The sequence below is a fragment of the Oncorhynchus gorbuscha genome, linkage group LG11 (genome assembly GCF_021184085.1).
Source record: "Oncorhynchus gorbuscha isolate QuinsamMale2020 ecotype Even-year linkage group LG11, OgorEven_v1.0, whole genome shotgun sequence".
NCBI classification, from domain to species: Eukaryota; Metazoa; Chordata; class Actinopteri; order Salmoniformes; family Salmonidae; genus Oncorhynchus; species Oncorhynchus gorbuscha.
The window spans coordinates 57,590,742-57,612,870 of NC_060183.1; the positions used below are offsets into that span (position 1 = coordinate 57,590,742).

Below are 22,129 nucleotides of genomic sequence, written 5' to 3' on the forward strand. Positions count from 1 at the left end.
AATACTACATAATGTCAAAGTAAAAATAAAATTAGACATTTTTACAAATTAATAAAAACATAGTTGTTGCATATGTATTCACTCCCTTTGTTCAGGCAAGCCTACATTTGTTTAGAAGTACATTTTGGCTTAACAAATCACATAATAAGTCCTTCTGGTCCTTCTGAACTGAGCTGCAGGAGGAAACTGCTCAGGGATGTCACCATGAGGACATTGGTGATTTTAAAACAGCTACTGAGGATGGAAAACTGAGGATGGATCAACAACATTGTAGTGACTCCGCAATAATGACCTAAATGACAAAGTGAAAATAATTTTTAAAATACACAGAATAAATGCAAAACTTTATTTTGGGGGCAAATCCAACACAACATCACTGAGTAACTGACTCCTTATTTTCAAGCATTGTGGTGGCTGCATCATGGTATGTGTATGCTTGACATCAGCAATGACTGGGTCGTTCTTCTGTATAAAAAGAAAAAGAATGGAGCAAAATCCTTGAGGAAAACCTGACTTAGTCTGCTTTACACCAGACACTGGGAGAGAAATGCACCTTTCAGCAGGACAATAACCTAAAATACAAGGCCAAATCTACACTGGAATAACTTAACAAGAAGATAGTAAATTTTCCTGAGTGGTCAAGTTACAGTTTTGACTTAAATCTGCTTGAATATCTATGGTAAGACTTGAAAATTGCTGTCCAGCCATAATCCCCAACACATTGACAGAGCTTGAATAATTTTAAAAAGAATAATGGGCAAATATTGAACAATCCAGGTGTGCAAAGCTCTTAGAGACTTACCCAAGAAGAGTCAATTCTGTAATCACTCTTAGAGACTTACCCAAGAAGACTCACTGCTGTAATCACTCTTGGAGACTTACCCAAGAAGACTCACTGCTGTAATCACTCTTAGAGACTTACCCAAGATGACTCACTGCTGTAATCACTCTTGGAGACTTACCCAAGAAGACTCACAGCTGTAAACACTCTTAGACACTCACCCGAGAAGACTCACAGCTGTAATCACTCTTAGAGACTTACCCAAGAAGACTCACTGCTGTAATCACTCTTAGAGACTTACCCAAGAAGACTCACTGCTGAATCACTGCCAAAAGTGTTCCTGACATGAGCAGTGAATACTTATCTAATCATGGTTTATTAGTGTTTTATTTTTAAATTATCTTAAAATAATGTTGGAATTTTTCCTCTACTTTCACATTACATAGTATTTTGTGTAGTTTGTTGGAAAAACATTACATTTGAATCCACTTTGTAACACAATCAAATGTAAAGAAATCCCCCAAAATCCTAAAATACGGCTGCCTGCCTGCCTGCCCCCCTGCCTGCTTGACTGCTGACACATACTTCTTCATATTCCTTCTCCTCTTCCTCCTGAGGTGGAGGGAGGGGAGGGGACACCTTTGATAGTGTCCAAGACTGCGTCACATCCAGAAGTTGTCTTTGGAAAATAGATGTATGAGTGCTGCCAGAATTGCTGCAGAGGTTGAAGGGGTGGGGGTCAGCCTGTCAGTGCTCAGACCATACGCCGTACACTGCATCAAATTGGTCTGCATGGCTGTCATCCAAAAAGAAGGAAGCCTCTTCTAAAGATGATGCACAAGAAAGCCCGCAAACAGTTTGCTGAAGACAAGCAGACTAAGGACATGGATTACTGGAACCATGTCCTGTGGTCTGATGAGACCAAGATAAACGTATTTGGTTCAGATGGTGTCAAGCGTGTGTGGCGGCAACCAGGTGAGGAGTACAAAGACAAATGTGTCTTGCCTACAGTCAAGCATGGTGGTGGGAGTGTCATGGTCTGGGGCTGTATGAGTGCTGTCGGCACTGGGGAGCTACAGTTCATTGAGAGAACCATGAATGCCAACATGTACTGTGACATACTGAAGCAGAGCATGATCCCCTCCCTTCGGAGACTGGGCCGCAGGGCTGTATTCCAACATGATAACAACCCCAAACACACATCCAAGATGACCACTTCATTGCTATAGAAGCTGAGGGTAAAGGTGATGGACTGGCCAAGCATGTCTCCAGACCTAAACCCTATTGAGCATCTGTGGGTCATCCTCAAATGGAAGGTGGAGGAGTGCAAGGTCTCTAACATCCACCAGCTTTGTGATGTTGTCATGGAGGAGTGGAAGAGGACTCCAGTGGCTACCTGTGAAGCTCTGGTGAACTCCATGCCCAAGAGGGTTAAGGCAGTGCTGGAAAATGATGGTAGCCACACAAAATATTGACACTTTGGGCCCAATTTGGACATTTTCACTTAGGGGTGTACTCACTTTTGTTGCCAGCGGTTTAGACATTAATGGCTGTGTGTTGAATTATTTTGAGGGGACAGCAAATTTACACTGTTATACAAGCTGTACACTCACTACTTTACATTGTAGCAAAGTGTCATTTCTTCAGTGTTGTCACATGAAGAGATATACTCAAATATTTACACAAATGTGAGGGGTGTACTCACTTTTGTGATGTACTGTATTTTGTTAAAAATAATACAATATACTAAATGTAAAAAATGGCTCAACATACCCCACTCTCCCCTATCAGGTGCTGTAATGCTAATGTGTATAAATTATGTCTGTGAAGATGTTTCAATTTTTGTAATGATAATGTATTGGTTTGCTTATTATACGGAATGGGTTATATTCATTCAACTAGATTTTCATGATCGCTTTTGCTGGAAGGAACACAGAGGGCTTTGAAGTTAGACTTCATGTTAATTCCCTAACAAGAAAAACAGTTTCATCTTTCAGCTGAAGCGTGAAGAGGGAACCATGACTGGTCAAAAATACTGCTGCCTGCCTGCCTGCCCCCCTGCCTGCTTGACTGCTGACACACACTTCCTCCTATTCCTTCTCCTCTTCATCCTGAGGTGGGGGGAGGGGAGGGGACACCTTTGATACTGTCCAAGACTGTTGACTGACAGAATGGATAGCAGAGTGACCAGTAGTTTACAGTATGAGGTTCTGGTCAAAGAGCAGGCTGGTATGAGTCTGTGTTTGGATGCAGTATACTGTGTATTTTGTCTGTACTTATTGAAATTAGTTTATGAATTTGAGTGTGTTTGTATGTATTTTGCTGACAAGGCAACGACAATGTTTAGCGTAGGTGTGGGGTGCTGCCGCAAGCTGACTCATCAGTACAGTCATACTCACCCAGGACCCCCCATCCCCTCCACACCACCCTCTCCTCTCCTCTCTCACTCCCCTCTCTTTCAAGTACACAATTATTCTGCCCTACCATATTCACCTGCTTTCCCTTTCTTGCTCTTGCTCTTTCTAGTTATCTCTCTCTCTCTATCTCTCTCTTTCACTGCAGCATCCTCAGTCTTTATCTCTCTTTGTGATTCGTCAAGCTCTCTGTCCTTTTCTGTGATATATGATACACAGTTTGGCTTCATGCCTAGAGTTCCATTAATTTTGTATGTGGTGATATTGTATTTCTCTTTTTTCTCAATGTGGCTCATATTTTCGATTGGTAGCAGTGGGCATTGATTTAGCCCTAAAGTTTGGCCTCAGTCAGTTTAATGCAGAATCAGTATTTTAACCTGAACTGGCCACAGAGTTTAAGTGGATGGTAGGATTGGTTTGAAACCTTGCTGCATTTCTACATGAATTGAATTTCAAACATCCCATGTACTTACTATAGCTATGATTCAGGCGCAGCAGGTAGCCTAGTGGAGCATTGAGCCAGTAACTGAAAGGTTGTTGGATCGAATCCCAATGTTGACAATGGAAAAATCTGTCGTTCTGCCCCTGAACAAGGCAGTTGTTCCCCGGTAGGCTGTCATTGTAAATAAGAATGTGTTCTTAACTGACTTGCCTAGATAAATAAAAGTCACATTTAAAAACATGGTGTGGTTGATTACAGTTGTCCTGTGAAGATCAAATGGTGGTTGTACTGGGATGACACAACAGTGGTACTGTAGGCCTGATTACCAACAATGATGAGTCAGCCTACAGGGAGGAGGTGTCAACGTCAACAAAACAAAGGAGCTGATTGTGGACTTCGGGAGACAGCAGAGGGAGCATGCCCCCATCCCAATCAAGGGGGCTGCAGTGGAGAAGGTGAAAAGCTTCAAGTTCCTCTGCGTAAACATCACTGACAATCTGAAATGGCCCGCAACCCCAGGGCTCTCCAGAGGATTGTGTGGTCTGTCGAACGCATCACTAGGGCCACACTGCCTGCCCTTCAGGACATCTACAGCACCCGGTGTCACAGGAAGGCCAGGAAGATCATCAAGGACCTCAGCCAGCCAAGCCAAGGCCTGTCACCATCCAGAGGGTGAGGTCAGTACAGGTGCATCAAAGCTGGGACCAAGAGACTAGAAAACAGCTTCTATCTCAAAGCCATCAGACTGTTAAATAGTCACTACTAACCGGCCTCACCCAGTACCCTGCACTGAACTTTAGTTACTGTCACTAGCTGGCTACCTGCCCTATGTGCAAGTACATGGTCATGGAACACTGGTCACTTTAATAATGTTACATACTCTTTTGCACACTTCATATGTATATAATGTATTCTAGTCAAGGCCATCCTATTTAACTAATATACTATTCTTCAGATATACTACATATTCTACCCATATAATGTTCATATTTTCTATACGTCCCATCACATGCATATATTTATATGGAAATATTTGGATGTCCAGAGTATATATATATACAGTATATACAGTACTTTTTGGCCCTGTCAAAGGTTTGGACACACCTACTCATTCAAGGGTTTTTCTTTCTTTTTTACAATGTTCAACATTGTAGAATAATAGTGAAGACATCACAACTATGAAATAACACATATTGAATCATGTACAATAGTATTCAAAAAAGTGTTCAACAAATCCAAATATATTTTATATTTGAAATTCTTCAAAGTAGTCACCCTTGGCCTTGAAGACAGCTTTGCACACTCTTGGCATTCTCCCAACCAGCTTCACGAGGTAGTCACTTGGAATACAGTTCAATTAACAGGTGTGCCTTGTTAAAAGTTCATTTGTGGAATTTATTTCCTTCTTAATGCGTTTCAGCCAATCAGTTGTGTTGTGATGAGTTAGGAGTGGTATACATAAGATTGCCCTATTTGGTAAAAGACCAAGAACAGCTCAAATAAGAACAGCTCAAATAAGCCAATAGAAACGATATCAGTTTGTCTCTGTGGATGGTTTGTCCTCTGACAAATCAACTGTAAATTTCGGTGTTCCTCAAGGTTCCGTTTTAGGAACACTATTGTTTTCACTATATATTTTACCTCTTGAGGATGTCATTCAAAAACATAATGTTAACATTCACTGCTATGCGGATGATACACAGCTGTACATTTCAATGAAACATGGTGAAGCCCCATAATTACCCTCACTGGAAGCCTGTGTTTCAGGCATATGGAAGTGGATGGCTGCAAACTTTCTACTTTTAAACTTGGACAAAACAGAGATGCTTGTTCTAGGTCCCAAGAAAAAAAGAGATCTTCGGTTGAATCTGACAATTAATCTTGTTGGTTGTACAGTCGTCTCAAATAAAACTGTGAAGGACCTCGGCGTTACTCTGGTCCCTGAACTCTCTTTTGACGAACATATCAAGACTGTTTCAAGGACAGCTTTTTTCCATCTATGTAGCATTGCAAAAATCTGAAATGTTTGGTCCAAAAATGATGCAGAAAAATGTATCCATGCTTTTGTCACTTCTAGGTTAGACTACTGCAATGCTCTAATTTCCGGCCACCCGGATAAAGTACTAAATAAACTTCAGTTAGTGCTAAATACGGCTGCTAGAATCCTGACTAGAACCGAATAAATGTATCATATTACTCCGGTGCTAGCCTCCCTACACTGGCTTCTTGTCAAGGCAAGGGCTGATCTCAAGGTTTTACTGCTAAGCTACAAAGCATTACATGGGCTTGCTCCTACCTATCTTTCTGATTTGGTCCTGCCGTACATACCTACACGTACGCTACGGTCACAAGACACAGGCCTCCTAATTGTCCCTCAAATTTCTAAGCAAACAGCTAGAGGCAGGGCTTTCTCCTATAGAGCTCCATTTTTATGGAATGGTCTGCCTAGCCATGTGAGAGACGCAGACTCGGTCTCAACCTTTAAGTGTTTATTGAAGACTCATCTCTTTAGTAGGTTCTATGATTAAGTGTAGTCTGGCCCAGGAGTGTGAAGGTGAATGGAAAGGCACTGGAGCAACGAACCACCCTTGCTGTCTCTGCCTGGCCGGTTCCCCTCTCTCTACTGGGATCCTCTGCCTCTAACCCTATTACAGGGGCTGAGTCACTGGCTTACTGGTGCTCTTCCATGCCATCCCTAGGAGGGGTGCGTCACTTGAGTGGATTGAGTCACTGACGTGGTCTTCCTGTCTGGGTTGCCCCCCCCCTTGGGTTGTGCAGTGGCGGAGATCTTTGTGGGCTATACTCGGCCTTGTCTCAAGATGGTAAGTTGGTGGTTGAAGATATCCCTCTAGTGGTGTGGGGGCAGTGCTTTGGCAAAGTGAATGGGGTTATATCCTGCCTTTTTGGCCCTGTCTGGGAGTATCATCGGATGGGGCCACAGTGTCTCCTGTCTCAGCCTCCAGTATTTATACTGCATTAGTTTATGTGTTGGGGGCCTAGGGTCAGTCTGTTATATCTGGAGTATTTCTCCTGTCTTATCTGGTGTCCTGCGTGAATTTAAGTATGCTCTCTCTAATTCTCTCTTTCTCTCTATCTTTCTGTCTCTCGGAGGACCTGAGCTCTAGGACCATGCCTCAGGACTACCTGGCATGATGACTTCTTGCTGTCCCCAGTCCACCTGGCCATGCTGCTGCTCCAGTTTCAACTGTTCTGCCTGCGGTTATGGAACCCTGACCTGTTCACCGGACGTGCTACCTGTTCCAGACCTGCTGTTTTCAACTCTCTAGAGACAGCAGGAGCGATAGAGATACTCTCAATGATCGGCTATTAAAAGCAAACTTACTTTTACTCCTGAGGTGCTGACCTATTGCACCCTCGACAACTACTGTGATTATTATTATTTGACTATGCTGGTCATTTATGAACATTTGAACATCTTGGCCGAGTTCTGTTATAATCTCCACCCGGCACAGCCAGAAGAGCCGCCCCTCATAGCCTGGTTCCTCTCTAGGTTTCTTCCTAGGTTCTGGCCTTTCTATGCAGTTTTTCCTAGCCACCGTGCTTCTACACCTGCATTGCTTTCTATTTGGGGTTTTAGGCTGAGTTTCTGTACAGCACTTTGAGATATCTGCTGATATAAGAAGGGCTATATAAATCAATTTGATTTGAAACGACAGTCCGTCATTATTTTATGATATGAAGGTCAGTCAATCAGAAATATTTCAAGAACTTTGAAAGTTTCTTAAAGTGCAGTCGCAAAAACCATTAGGCACTATGATGAAGCTGGCTCTCATGAGGACCACATCAGGAAAGAAAGACTCAGAGTTATTTATTTCACCTTTATTTAACTAGGCAAGTCAGTTAAGATCAAATTCTTATTAACAATGATGGCCTACCAAAAGGCAAAATGCCTCCTGCAGGGACGGGGACTGGCATTAAAAACTAAATAAAAATACAGGGACAAGAGAGATAAAGCTCAGAGCATGGCGCTTGTAACGCCAGGGTAGTGGGTTCGATCCCCGGGACCACCCATACGTAGAATGTATGCACACATGACTGTAAGTCGCTTTGGATAAAAGCGTCTGCTAAATGGCATATATTATTATTATATTACAACACTAAATAAAGAGTTACCTCTGCTGCAGAGGATAAGTTCATTAGAGTGCCCAGCCTCAGAAATTGCAGTCCAAATAAATATTTCACAGAGTTCAAGTAATAGACACATCTCTTCATCAACTGTTCAGAGGAGACTGCGTGAATCAGACCTTCATGATCAAAATTCTGCAAAGAAACCACTACTAAGGGATAAATGACACAACAGGGCTATAAGGGTTATTTGACCAAGAAAGAGGGTGATGGAGTGCTGCATCAGATGTCCTGGCCTCCACAATCACCTGACCTCAACCCAATTGTGATGGTTGGGATGAGTCAGACCGCAGAGTGAAGGAAAAGAAGCCAACAAGTGCTCAGCATATGTGGGAACTCCTTCAAGACTGTTGGAAAAGCATTCAGGTGAAGATGGTTGAGAGAATGCCAAGGGTGTGCAAAATTGTCATCAAGGCAAAGCGTAGCTACTTAAAATAATCTAAAATCCAAAATATATTTTCAATTTGTTTAACACTTTTTTGGTTACTACATGATTCCATACGTGCTATTTCATAGTTGTGATGCCTTCACTATTATTCTACAATGTAGAAAATTGTCCAAATAACAAAAACTCTGGGTAGGTGTGTCCAAACTTTTGACTGGTACTATATATATTTATACTCCGGGCATCCTAATATTTCTATATATCTTAATTCCATTATTTTACTTTTTAGATGTGTCTGTATTGTTGTGTATTGTTAGATATTACTGCACTGTTGGAGTTAGCAACACAATAGTTTCACTTCACCTGCTAAATATGTGTATGTGACCAATAATAAGTTCAGTTTTGATTAAGTGTTCTTTGGAGTATGTATAGTTCTGTAGTGTGTGATGTGTCATCTCCTCAGTGGTATTCAAGCCCTGTAGCTGTCCCCAATGTCACCCCATGTTTGTTTAAAAAAACTTTATTTAACTAGGTAAGTCAGTTAAGAACAAATTATTATTTACAATGACGGCCTACCCCAGCCAATCTCAGACAATGCTGGGCCAATTGTACACCTCTCTATGGGACTTCCAATCACAGCTGGTTGTGATATAGCCTGGACTTGAACCATAGTGTCTGTAGTGACACCTATAGCACTGAGGTGCAGTGCCTTAGAACCCTGCACCACTCGGGAGTCCAGAATGCTTTAGTCTGTTTTTCCCTGGTCACTACTACCTCATTGCATGGTATAGTTGTATCAGTAATGGTTTTGGATAAATATAAATATATAGATATAAAGTGCATGGCCAGAGTTAGATAACTAACTTTCAATGATATGGCTGTTCCTCTCAGACACTCTACAGACTTTAGAATGCCTCAGCAGCAGCAGCTTACTCTGATCTTTACACTTTTACTCCACAGCTCTGAGTTTAAAAGTCATGTTGCTATTTTGGCTCAATCCTTGACCTCTGCCCTTCCCAGCTGGGACATGTCCCTCTAGCCCACAGGAGGCCCTGCCCTATTGGCTGAGCATGGCTGTCAATCAGAAGGTGAAGTGCCCTCATTGGTGGAGAACAGTGGAGGACTGGCAGCTACACAGGGCACATTCCAGGGTGCTATAAAAGGTGTGGTAAGAGTCACTTGGGGCTGTTGGTCTCAGAGTGTGTGTACTGTAAGGGAGGGCTGTGGTTCCTGTGTTTGGTTAAAGGAACTTAAACATGACTACCGCCCATAAGTTGGTGATCGTCCGTCATGGCGAGAGTGAGTGGAACCAGTACAACAAATTCTGTGGATGGTTTGATGCTGAGCTCAGCGAGAAGGGCCTGGAGGAGGCCAAGAGAGGTGCTAAGGCCATCAAGGAGGCTGGCATGAAGTTTGACATCTGCCACACCTCTGTGCTGAAGCGGGCCGTCAAGACCCTGTGGACCATCCTGGAAGGCACAGACCAGATGTGGCTGCCCGTGTACCGCACATGGCGTCTGAACGAGCGCCACTACGGTGGCCTGACAGGTCTTAACAAGGCAGAGACAGCCGAGAAGCATGGAGAGGAGCAGGTCAAGATCTGGCGTCGCTCCTTCGACACCCCCCCTCCACCAATGGAACACAACCACGCCTACCACAAGATCATCAGTGAGGTAGGAGGAGTGGTGTTGGAGTATTGGTGGTGCTAGTACTACACAAAACACACCTGTGATTCAAGTTTTGTGTGATTGATGATATAAAATAATAACACCTGACTTTGAAAAGTAAAACTCCCCTAGAATATGCATAAGTTTTACAAGGAAACCAGACAACATGAGGATATCTATGACTTGCTCAGGAGATCTACAAGACTAAGACCTGCAGGTCTCATTTGAAGTAAAACACCATTGAATGAATGGAACAGCATTGAATTAAATTCTATGACTTCTCATGTATGACTACTTGTATGAGCCTAAACATGGACTGTAAACCTGCAACATGTACACTTGAGTTACTAAGTAAGCTCTGCCAGGTTTAATTTGCAGACCTCTAGTATGTTACATCACACTTGTCAGCACCTGCTGTTGTGAAGATGCATTTGAGTAGTGTAACCCAACATGATGATACATTTGAGCGGTGTAACCCAACATGATGATACATTTGAGCAGTGTAACCCAACATGATGATACATTTGAGCGGTGTAACCCAACATGATGATACATTTGAGCAGTGTAACCCAACATGATGATACATTTGAGCATGATGGTGTAACCCAACATGATGATACATTTGAGCAGTGTAACCCAACATGATGATACATTTGAGCAGTGTAACCCAACATGATGATACATTTGAGCGGTGTAACCCAACATGATGATACATTTGAGCAGTGTAACCCAACATGATACATTTGAGCAGTGTAACCCAACATGATGATACATTTGAGCGGTGTAACCCAACATGATGATACATTTGAGCAGTGTAACCCAACATGATGATACATTTGAGCGGTGTAACCCAACATGATGATACATTTGAGCGGTGTAACCCAACATGATGATACATTTGAGCAGTGTAACCCAACATGATACATTTGAGCAGTGTAACCCAACATGATGATACATTTGAGCAGTGTAACCCAACATGATACATTTGAGCAGTGTAACCCAACATGATGATACATTTGAGCGGTGTAACCCAACATGATGATACATTTGAGCAGTGTAACCCAACATGATGATACATTTGAGCGGTGTAACCCAACATGATGATACATTTGAGCGGTGTAACTCAACATGCTGTTCTGTCCTCCCACCAGTCAAGGCGCTACAAGGGCTTGAAGCCCGGTGAGCTGCCCACATGTGAGTCCCTGAAGGACACCATTGCCCGCGCCCTGCCCTACTGGAACGATGTCATCGCACCTGAGATCAAGGCCGGCAAGAACGTCATCATCGCTGCCCACGGCAACAGCCTCCGCGGAATTGTCAAGCACTTAGAGGGTGAGTATTATGGGCTGCTGTGTTAGCTGGTAACAGACAGAGAGCGAGGGTGGGGCGAGAAGGGGGAAAGGGAGAGAGGAGAGGAGAGGAGAGGGGAGGACATGGAGAGAGAGTGGTACAACTAACATAGAAGATGACAAACACAACTAACATAGAAGATGACAAACACACAAGGCAGGAGGGAACATGGGATCGCTTGGAAATGAGAGAGAGTACATGAGGGAAAAGGTTAGAGATAATGTTTCACAAGGCATGTCCAGTATGGCATGGAGTCAAACATCACTCACAACACAGATCTAACAGATGCATAGGCACTGCACAGATTGAAGCGGGGATCTAGCCTCCCTTGAGGTTCTTGAGAGAGCAGCCAAGGAAGTGAAAAAGAGAAGTCCATTTGAGCAGCAGCAAGAGATAAATAAAGTAGACTGAATGACACTGAAGAGGTACATTGACAAAAATGAAAACGAACATGCACCTGTGCGAAAGAGATGCTATAATAGAGTAGCAGAGGCACACATGGTCTGATGACCTAGAGTCTGCCTGAACTTGCTAAACATATCAAGAATCTCGTTGACAAGTTTAATGGGCTTTAGTAGCCTCAAATGCAGAGAACTTGCCTACGAATGTGTACATCGAAACAATATTCCTGTCCCAGACAACTGGTCAAGAAATGAAAGGATAAGTGATATTGAACAGAGATCTACTGTATATGTTAAGACATACAATATACCACACCCCCATTCTATGAATTAAACTTTGACCTACCAGCACCATCACCCACAGTCACAGGACACCATTCCCTAGTGTCACAGGACACCTTCAGCCATTTACCCCAAGGAGGCTCAACTTACCACGTACCCCGCACAAGCTGTTTTCAAAACTGTTATGTATACATGAATTCTAATTACACACAACATCCTGAAATATATGTAGATATCTTTGTTAGAAATAATATTATGTTTCCCTTGATGTAGTGATGCTGAATGTAAAAAAAATGGCTCAATTTACCTCACTCTCCCCTACACTGATGTAGGGGCTGGCTGTACACAGTAAATTCCTAATAGGCTGTTGCTTGTTTGTGGGTCACTGAGAATGTAACAGCTGGACCCATAGGCATGGTACATCACAAGCACCCAGTCACATACATAGAGTACACACAAGCACATTCCCAGATTACCAGCAATCGATAAATAACTGTGGCTCTCTCCTTGGAGCGCAGACCAACACAGTGGAAAGGCCATGGGTGCGGTCCGTTACGGGCATGACCTTTCTGCAGAAAGGCTTTGCATTCTCTAGGAGTGGTGGGACCAGGGTGACGCAGACAGGGTTTCAGAGGGAGAGACGAGGACAGAGGGAAGGGTCAGGGAACATCCGTAGAAAGGATTTCCCCTCCACTGGGAATACAAGTCAAATACAGTGCCTAATGTTGCTTTCCTTGAACATGAATGATCAGTCTGCATTTCCCACCATATCCTCTGTTCATTCCTAACATGTCTGTCTGTCTGTCTGTCTCAGGCATGTCCGACGCTGCCATCATGGAGTTGAACCTGCCAACAGGTATACCCATCGTGTATGAGCTGGACGTCAATCTGAAGCCAGTCAAGCCCATGGCTTTCCTAGGAGATGCCGAGACCGTGAAGAAGGCCATGGAGGCTGTGGCTGCCCAGGGCAAGGCTAAGAAGTAAGCTAGCCTGGACACGTCAAGAGGGAGAGAAAGTGACTGTCCCCCCTCCCCATCCCTTACTATCATCCACTCCCTCCATCTCTCCATTCACCTGCAGTCCATTCCATCCTGGGATAAATGCTCTCTTTGGTTGTGGAAATATGGCCTGTGTAGCCACCTGTATCTGAGAGGGAACATCATAAAACCCAAATATGGTGTGATTGTTCCATAGATCTGTGCAGGTGGTACCAGTACTGCACAAGTCTTGTCCACTCATACAAACACAGACTCTTGTGGAGTGTCACAGTCCCACTGTAGGATTGGTGAAGCCCTGTGTTAAGGCACCATACTCTGACACAAAAAATAAAGAAACCACCTTTTTGTCTACACCGGTTTCTGCTCTTATCTTTCTTCCCCTGGGTTCTGATGTTTTTCCTCATATTACATTTGGGCCTAATCTTTTTCATCCCCTTCCTCTCTCACTTCCCCTTTTCTCTTCTCTTCTACTACTCCATTACCTGCTCTTCCTCCTCTCCCTTCATGGGTAATTCAGTGGTATCATGACGGCAGCGGCGGTGCTGTGTAATCTTATCCAGGGGGCAGAGCGGAGTGTGGCGGGGAGGAGAGCGAGGAGAGGAGGGTCACTGAGTTTGTTCTGGCAGCATTCCCATGGTGCAGGAGCACGTCATCTGACTCTGTCCCTCCTCAGTACAGACAAAGTATGCTGGCTCAGGGCCAGGGCCACTTTTAGTAGGGGAGAGGGTGTGGGTGTGTGTGGGTGAGGTTGGGTGTGGGTGGATGGGTGTGTAAAGGGTTTTAGGGGTGAGCTACTAAGTCAGTGTGTGTGAAGGGGTTTAGGGAGGGAGCTACTAAGTCAGTGTGTGTGAAGGGGTTTAGGGAGGGAGCTACTAAGTCAATGTGTGTGAAGGGGTTTAGGGAGGGAGCTACTAAGTCAGTGTGTGTGAAGGGGTTTAGGGAGGGAGCTACTAAGTCAGTGTGTGTGAAGGGGTTTAGGGAGGGAGCTACTAAGTCAGTGTGTGTGAAGGGGTTTAGTGTGTGTGAAGGGGAGGGGGAGCTACTAAGTCAGTGTGTGTGAAGGGGTTTAGGGAGGGAGCTACTAAGTCAGTGTGTGTGAAGGGGAAGGGGTTTAGGGGGGAGGGAGCTACTAAGTCAGTGTGTGTGAAGGGGTTTAGGGAGGGAGCTACTAAGTCAGTGTGTGTGAAGGGGTTTAGGGAGGGAGCTACTAAGTCAGTGTGTGTGAAGGGGTTTAGGGAGGGAGCTACTAAGTCAGTGTGTGTGAAGGGGTTTAGGGAGGGAGCTACTAAGTCAGTGTGTGTGAAGGGGTTTAGGGAGGGAGCTACTAAGTCAGTGTGTGTGAAGGGGTTTAGGGAGGGAGCTACTAAGTCAATGTGTGTGGTACTTTCATTATGCCTTTACAATAGTTCTAATTCAAGGCCATCAATAATGACTAAACCCAGACCTTAATGTAATCAGCAACATTAATGGACAAATCAACTACCACCTGTACTGAGATTTGAAGACTGGGTCAGAGAAGGGTGCACTAAAAGGATAGATTGAACACAAATTCTATCAAACCAAGAGCGGGGGCCAGCAGTAAGATAACATTTTACACCGACTAGTTTTGATCCCAAACACAAGGTTGGTCTAAAGTGGCTAAATCAAATTATACTCTTTAATTAGAAAATATTTAATTAAATTCCCAACTACAATCCAACTGGTTATTAGACAGTGCGTTGTAAGGCATTCAGATGTTCTATTTCAATGTCTATAATGTATCTACATGTCTAAATGAAGCTTTTCCAATCAATCCTGCTTCAAAAATAGGTATTTATATCTAGTCTAATTGCATTGAATAAAATCCTTAATTTAAAGTGAAAATTATTTTGTCCAATAATCATATATCAAGCCACAGGACTGTCTTTTCTCACATTTTCAAAGATTAAACAAGGTTATAATGTTGAATGTGTTCGCGTGCTACTCTAAGTGCTACTAACAGTCAAATACAGAGACTGATATTGAAATAAATACCATTAACCAGAGGAGGCTGGTAGGGGGAGCTATAGGAGGACAGGCTCATTGTAATGTCTGGAATGGCATTAATGGAATGGAGTGAAACGTGGTTTATGTTTGTTTGATGTGTTTGATGTGTTTGATACCATTCCATAAATTCCATTCCAGCCATTACAATGAGCCCGTCTTCCTATAGCTCCTCCCACCAGCCTCTGTCACAGTCATTCTATTTATAATCTATAGGAGAGATGAGGGTACCCTCTAGTGGTAAGAATCAATCTTACATCTCAACAGAAGGAGAGTACACAAGTGTTGCCATTTCATGAAATTTCACAATGTCCCGAAACCCAATCCAGTAGAGATGTTGCACACTGACCTTTTTCTTGACCTATGTTCAATCCACCATCTGATCTTTATCCAATTTCAATAAGCCAAGATCGGATGGTAAAGGCTTCAGTGAATAAAGGACAGAGTAGCCTATTTTACTCTAACCACTTACTGCACTGTGACTGCAATCTTTATTTCATATCGCCATTTTTATTTTAGAAGGGACAACCTGCAGACGTCTACGACACAGAAACATTTCCAAAAGGCCAGGGGTTGGTTGCAGATGAAAGTCAGGTTGCAATTGACCCTTTTCCATGACCATTTCCATGTTGTTTAGGTTTCCACCTGTTTTGGTTCAACATGTTCTAAATGTCTGTGTGGGGACCAAGAGGCAGCTGAGCCCATAGAGATCCTATAAAAGTACTCATTCCTAATTCAATGGCTGAGCCCAACAGGTTGCCATGCAACCAGCATCCACCAGTGGGAGCTATTCCCCCAGTGATGCTCACTGCGGCAGAGAAAATGCATCTGAAGAGACCAGTCTGTTAATGCTCCAATGATCTCAGTGTAGATCTCATCAAATCTAATAGTACAGATTTGAAATGGTCTTCTAATTAAGACAGTGCTGTTATTATTTGGTTTGCAGATACTGTTCATGTGGAAACACTGTAGGTTGTCTAAATTCTTTGACATGAATAAATGCTCCCATCCCTAAAGGTAAGTATAACCATTTTTGCCATGCATACTGTAACATAGTTGCAAAGGTCATAGGGAAAACCTATGCTTCAGACACAGACAGATTCCACCTTCCTGAGGTGAATTTAAGCGGTAGAGGTGTGTCTCTACATGCCTGTCTGGAAGGCAGATGGGGCTAACAGAACACTCCAATGCTTCAACATCTCATAGGCTACTGTACAACAATATATGCCATTTAGCAGACGCTTTTATCCAAAGCGACTTACAGTCATGTGTGCATACATTCTACGTATGGGTGGTCCCGGGGATCGAACCCACTACCCTGGCGTTACAAGCGCCATGCTCTACCAACTGAGCTACACAGGACCACAACAGACATGCACACGCACGTGCACACACACACCTTGGTTTTACCTGAGTATTTAGGCCTGCCTGAGTCATCCTAGTTTTACCCATCTGGAACATTCTTAAAGCTGGAGGTGTTAAGTAAACCAGCGATACTAAACCTTCTGCATCAATGAGTTCAACAGTGACACACTGGCATGAGTCATGCATTCTTTCTACATCCTCCGTTGTATCCCTATGAGAGGTCCATGTAGCACTGTATTAAATTCTATCCCTCCCTGCACCAACTCTTGAGACAATAGTCACCAAATCTACCACATACAAAGGCCTCAACCCTCTACCCTTCTGCTATTAAAATGTAGCATACAATTGTGATACACAGACATAGTAACATATTCAGAATAAAAACCATGTTTATTCAAAGCACTTTCTTACCAACCCAGGCCATTTTATATGTGCTCCAAAACAGTGTAGTAACAGTGTATCACAGAATAATGAACACAAACAGAATATACACAACAGAGACTGAAACAACTTCTGGAGTCGTCTCCAACATTAATGATAGTGTGTCTAAACGACAGAGAGTATGTGCCTGGATTGTGTGAACATACCTCTGTCACTGCTCTCTGTTTGTGTTTAGCATGTGTATGGACCTCAGCCGGGGTTCGGGAGGGTGCTCCAGCTCCAGACAGGAGCCGCATGGGATCAAAACAGCTAGGATGGAGGGCTCTGAGGTGGGGGCATCATCAGAACCCTGGAACCTCCATCCCACCAACCCCTCCCTCTGCCCATCCCGGCTAACAGTCCGCTAAATGCCAACCTCATTAGGACCCATTGGGGCCCTCTCCAGGTCTGTGGGGGCCAACGGCCACATAGGATTGTCAAGGGCAATCCTATGTGAAGGGGAGACATAGCTCATTGTCAAGGGCAGACATAGCTCATTGTCAAGGGCAGACATAGCTCAACCCCCCCCCACTCCCCCATTTAATACACAACTACAGTCATCAGGAAGGAAAGGACAAAGGCTGGATTATACCCCTGAGCTCTCTACCTCGAAACAACCTTGGGGAGGGGCAAGAGTTTGAGTAAGGAAGACTATTGTGAGTGAACATTGGACTTATCCTATAATAAACCACACAATACCAAACACTTGTTACAGTACCAGTCAAACGTTTTAGAACACCTACTCATTCAAGGGTTTTTCTTTATTTTAACAATTTTCTACAATGTAGAATAATAGTGAAGACATCAAACTATGAAATAACACATATGGAATCATGTAGTAACCAAAACAGTGCTAAACAAATCAAAATATATTTTATATTAGAGATTCTTCAAATAGCCACCCTTTGCCTTGATGACAGCTTTTCACACTCTTGGCATTCTCTCAACCAGCTTCATGAGGTAGTCACCTGGAATACATTTCAATTAACAGGTGTGCCTTGTTAAAAGTTCATTTGTGGAATTTCTTTCCTTCTGGATGCGTTTGAGTCAATCAGTTGTGTTGTGACAAGGTAGGGGTGGTATACAGAAGATAGCCCTATTTGGTAAAAGACCAAGTCCATATTATGACAAGAACAGCTCAAATAAGCAAAGAGAAATGACAGTCCATCATTACTACAGACCATTTCAAGAACTTTGAAAGTGCAGTTGCAACAACCAAGCCCTATGATGAATCTGGCCCTTATGAGGACCTCCACATAAATGGAAGACCCAGAGTTACCTCTGCTGCAGAGGATAAGTTCATTCGAGTTACCAGCCTCAGAAATTGCAGCCCAAATAATTGCTTCAAAGAGTTCAAGTAACAGATACATGTAAACATCAACTGTTCAGACGAGACTGTGTCAATCAGGCCTTCATGGTCGAATTGCTGCAAATATATCAGTACATAAGAGCAGCAATAAGAAGAAGAGTCTTGCTTGGGCCAAGAAACACGAGCAATTGACATTAGACAGATGGAAATGTGTCCTTTGGTCTGGAGTCCAAATTGGATTTTTGGTTCCGACCGCCGTGTCTTTGTGAGACGTCGTTTGGGTAAACGCAAGGTTTACGTGTGGGGGTGCTTTGCTGGTGACACTGTCTGTAATTTATTTAGAATTCAAGGCACACTTAACCAGCATGGCTACCACAGCATTTTGCAGTGATACACCATCCCATCTGGTTTGTGCTTAGTGGGTCTATCATCTGTTTTTCAACAGGACAATGACCCAACACACCAACAGGCTATGTAATGGCTATTTTACCAAGAAGGAGAACGATGGAGTGCTGCATCAGATGACCTGGCCTCCACAATCCCCCAACCTCAACCAAATTGAGATGGTTTGGACCGCAGAGTCGGACCGCAAAAGTGAATGAAAAGAAGCCAACAAGTGCTCAGCATGTGTGAACTCCTTCAGGACTGTTGGAAAAGCATTCCAGGTGAAGCTGGTTGAGAGAATGCCAAGAATGTGCAAAGATGTCATCAAGGCTAAGGGTGGCTACTTTGAAGAATCTCAAATATAAAATATATTTTGATTTGTTTAGCACTTTTTTGGTTACTACATGATTCCATATGTGTTATTTCATAGTTTTGTTGTCTTCACTATTATTATACAATGTAGAAAATAGTCCAAATAAAGAAACACCCTTGAATGAATAGGTGTTCTAAAACTTTAGACCGATAGTATATATCAGCTGTACTAGGCTACATACGCTTCCCTCCATATTTATTTGGACAGGTCAAAATGTCAAAAACAAAAGTCAAAAACAGTCAAAAACATGTATTTATTTTATATTTAACCTATACTGAAGCATTTTGGATTTGAGATTAAATGTTTCATATGAGGCGACAGAACAGAATGTCACCTTTTATTTGAGGGTATTATTATACAGTGCCTTCGGAAAGTATTCAGACCCCTTGACTTTTTCCACATTTTGGTAGGTTACAGCCTTATTCTAAAATTGATAAAATAGTTTTTTTTCCCCCTCATCAATCAATACACAATACCCCATAATGACAAAGCAAAAATAAAGGTTTGCTAATTTATTTAAAAAAATAAATGAAACATAACATTTACATAAGTATTCAGACCCTTTACTCAGTACTTTGTTGAAGCACCTTTGGAGTGATTGCAGCCTCAAGTCTTCTTTGGTATGACGCTACAAGCTTGGCACACCTGTATTTGGGGAGTTTGTCCCATTCTTCTCTGCAGATTTTCTCGAGCTCTGTCAGGTTGGATGGGGAGCATTGCTGTACAGCTATTTTTAGGTCTCTCCAGAGATGTTCTATTGAGTTCGAGTCCGGGCTCTGGCTGGACCACTCAAGGACATTCAGAGACTTGTCTCAAAGCCACTCCTGCGTTGTCTTGGCTGTGTGGTTAGGGTCATTGTCCTGTTGGAAGGTGAACATTTGCCCCAGTCTGAGGTCCTGAGCACTCTGGAGCAGGTTTTCTTCAAGGATCTCTCCATACTTTGCTCCGTTCATCTTTCATCTGGAACGAATTGCAAAAATCTCTGAAGCTGGAGACTTATATCTCCCTCTCTAGCTTTAAGCATCAGCTGTCAGAGCAGCTTACCGATCACTATACCTGTACACAGCCAATCTGTAAATACCCCACCCAACTACTTCAACCCCATATTGTTATTTATTTTCTTGCTCTTTTGCACCTCAGTATCTCTACTTGCACATCATCATCTGCACATCTAGCACTCTAGTGTTAATGATAAATTGAAATTATTTCACCTCTATGGCCTATTTATTGCCTTACCTCCCTAATCTTCTACATTTTCACACACTATATAGATTTTTCTATTGTGTTACTGACTGTACGTTTGTTTATGTGTAACTCGGTGTTGTTTTTGTCACACTGCTTTGCTTTATCTTGGCCAGGTTGCAGTTGTAAATGAGAACTTGTTCTCAACTGGCCAAACAGGTTCAATAAAGGTGAAATAAATAAATAAATAATCTTTGCCTCAATCCTGAATAGTCTCCCCGTTTCTGCAGCTGACAAACATCCCCACAGCATGATGCTGTCACGTCTGCTCCCACTCTTCCCCCCTCTGGCTCTTGAGGGCGCCAGGCTGCCCTGCATCCCTCACTCCTATCATCTATTACGCACACCTGCCTCCCCTCGTGACACGCATCAGCGATATTGGACTCACCTGGACTCACTCATCATCTGTTTCTTACCTCCCCTATATTTGTCAGTTCCCCAGATCTGTTCCCCACTGCTGCGTTGATTGTTTTTGTCCGTGTTACCTGTTTGATGATTCTGTTACTGTCTCGTTCCACATTCAATGTTTTACTCCCCGTACCTGCTTTGTCTGTCCAGCGTCAACTTATGTGACAGATGCTGTCACCACCACGCTTCACCGTCGGGATGGTGCCAGGTTTCCTCTAGAAGTGACGCTTGGCATTCAGGCCAAAGAGTTCAATCTTGGTTTCATCAGACCAGAAACTCTTGCTTATCATGGTCTGAGAGTCTTTATGTGCCTTTTTCTGAGGAGTGGTTTATGTCTGGCCACTCTACCATAAAGGCCTGATTGGTGGAGTGCTTCAGAGATGGTTGTCCTTCTGGAAGGTTCTCCCATCTCCACAGAGGAACTCAGAGTGACCATGGAAGCAAGTCCCCCCAGCAGTATTCCAACATCTAGTGGAAAGCCTTCCCAGAAGAGTGGAGGCTGTTATAGCAGCAAAGGGGGGACCAGCTCCATATTAATGCACATGATTTTGGAATGAGATGTTTGACAAACATACAGTACCAGTAAAAGTTTGGACACACCTACTCATTGAAATGTATGTTTTTATTTGTACTATCTTCTACATTGTAGAATAATAGTGAAGACAACAAAACTATGAAATAACACGTATGGAATCATGCAGTAACCAAAAAAGTGTTAAACAAATTAAATATATGTATATATTTGAGATTCTTCAAAGTAGCCACCCTTAGCCTTGATGACAGCTTTGCACACTCTTGGCATTATCTCAACCAGCTTCATGAGGAATGCTTTTTCAACAGTCTTGAATGAGTTCCCACATATGCTGAGCACTTGTTGGTTGCTTGTCCAACTCATCCCAAACCATCTCAATTGGGTTGAGGTCGGGTGATTGAGGAGTCCAGGTCATCTGATGCAGCACTATCGTTCTCCTTCTTGGTCAAATAGCTCTTACACAGCCTGGAGGCGTGTTGGGTCATTGTCCTGTTGAAAAACAAATGATAGTCCCACTAAGCACAAACCAGATGGGATGGTGTGTCACTGCAGAATGCTGTGGTAGCCATGCTGGTTAAGTGCGCCTTGAATTCTAAATAAATCACACAGTGTCACAGCACCCCCACACCATCACACCTCCTCCTCCATGCTTCACGGTGAGAACCACACATGCAGAGATCATCCGTTCATCTACTCCGTGTCTCACAGGACACAGCGGTTGGAACCAAAAATCTCAAATCAGAACAAAGGACAGATTCCACCGGTTTAATGTCAATTGCTTGTGTTTCTTGGCCCAGCAAGTCTCTTCTTATTGCTGTCCTTCAGTAGTGGTTTATTTGCAGCAATTCGACCATGAAAGCCTGATTCACACAGTCTCCTCTGAACAGTTGATGTTGAGATGTGTCTGTTACTTGAACTCTGTGAAGCATTTATTTGGGCTGCAATCTAAGGTGCAGTTAATTGCCTTCACGTCTCAGAACAAGCATAGACTGACGAGTTTCAGAAGAAAGTCTTTGTTTGTACTCCTTTTGAGCCTGTAATCGAACCCACAAATGCTGATGCTCCAGATACTCAACTAGTCTAAAGAAGGCCAGTTTTATTGCCTCTTTAATCAGCACAACAGTTTTCAGCTGTGCTAACATAATTGCAAAAGGGTTTTCTAATGATAAATTATTCTTTTAAAATTATTAACTTGGATTAGCTAACAC

The 22,129-nt window shown here is 43.2% G+C and overlaps 1 protein-coding gene across 1 annotated transcript; it reads left to right on the top strand.

Annotated features, from left to right (window-relative positions):
- The first annotated feature begins 9,337 nt into the window (after positions 1 to 9,337).
- LOC124049006 (phosphoglycerate mutase 2-like) lies at positions 9,338 to 13,217 on the top strand. The gene is made up of 3 exons (XM_046370271.1): positions 9,338 to 9,841; positions 10,987 to 11,167; positions 12,683 to 13,217. The coding sequence occupies exons 1-3, from the start codon at positions 9,425 to 9,427 to the stop codon at positions 12,850 to 12,852; spliced, it is 768 nt and encodes a 255-aa protein (XP_046226227.1). The 5' UTR covers positions 9,338 to 9,424; the 3' UTR covers positions 12,853 to 13,217.
- The last annotated feature ends 8,912 nt before the right edge of the window (positions 13,218 to 22,129 follow it).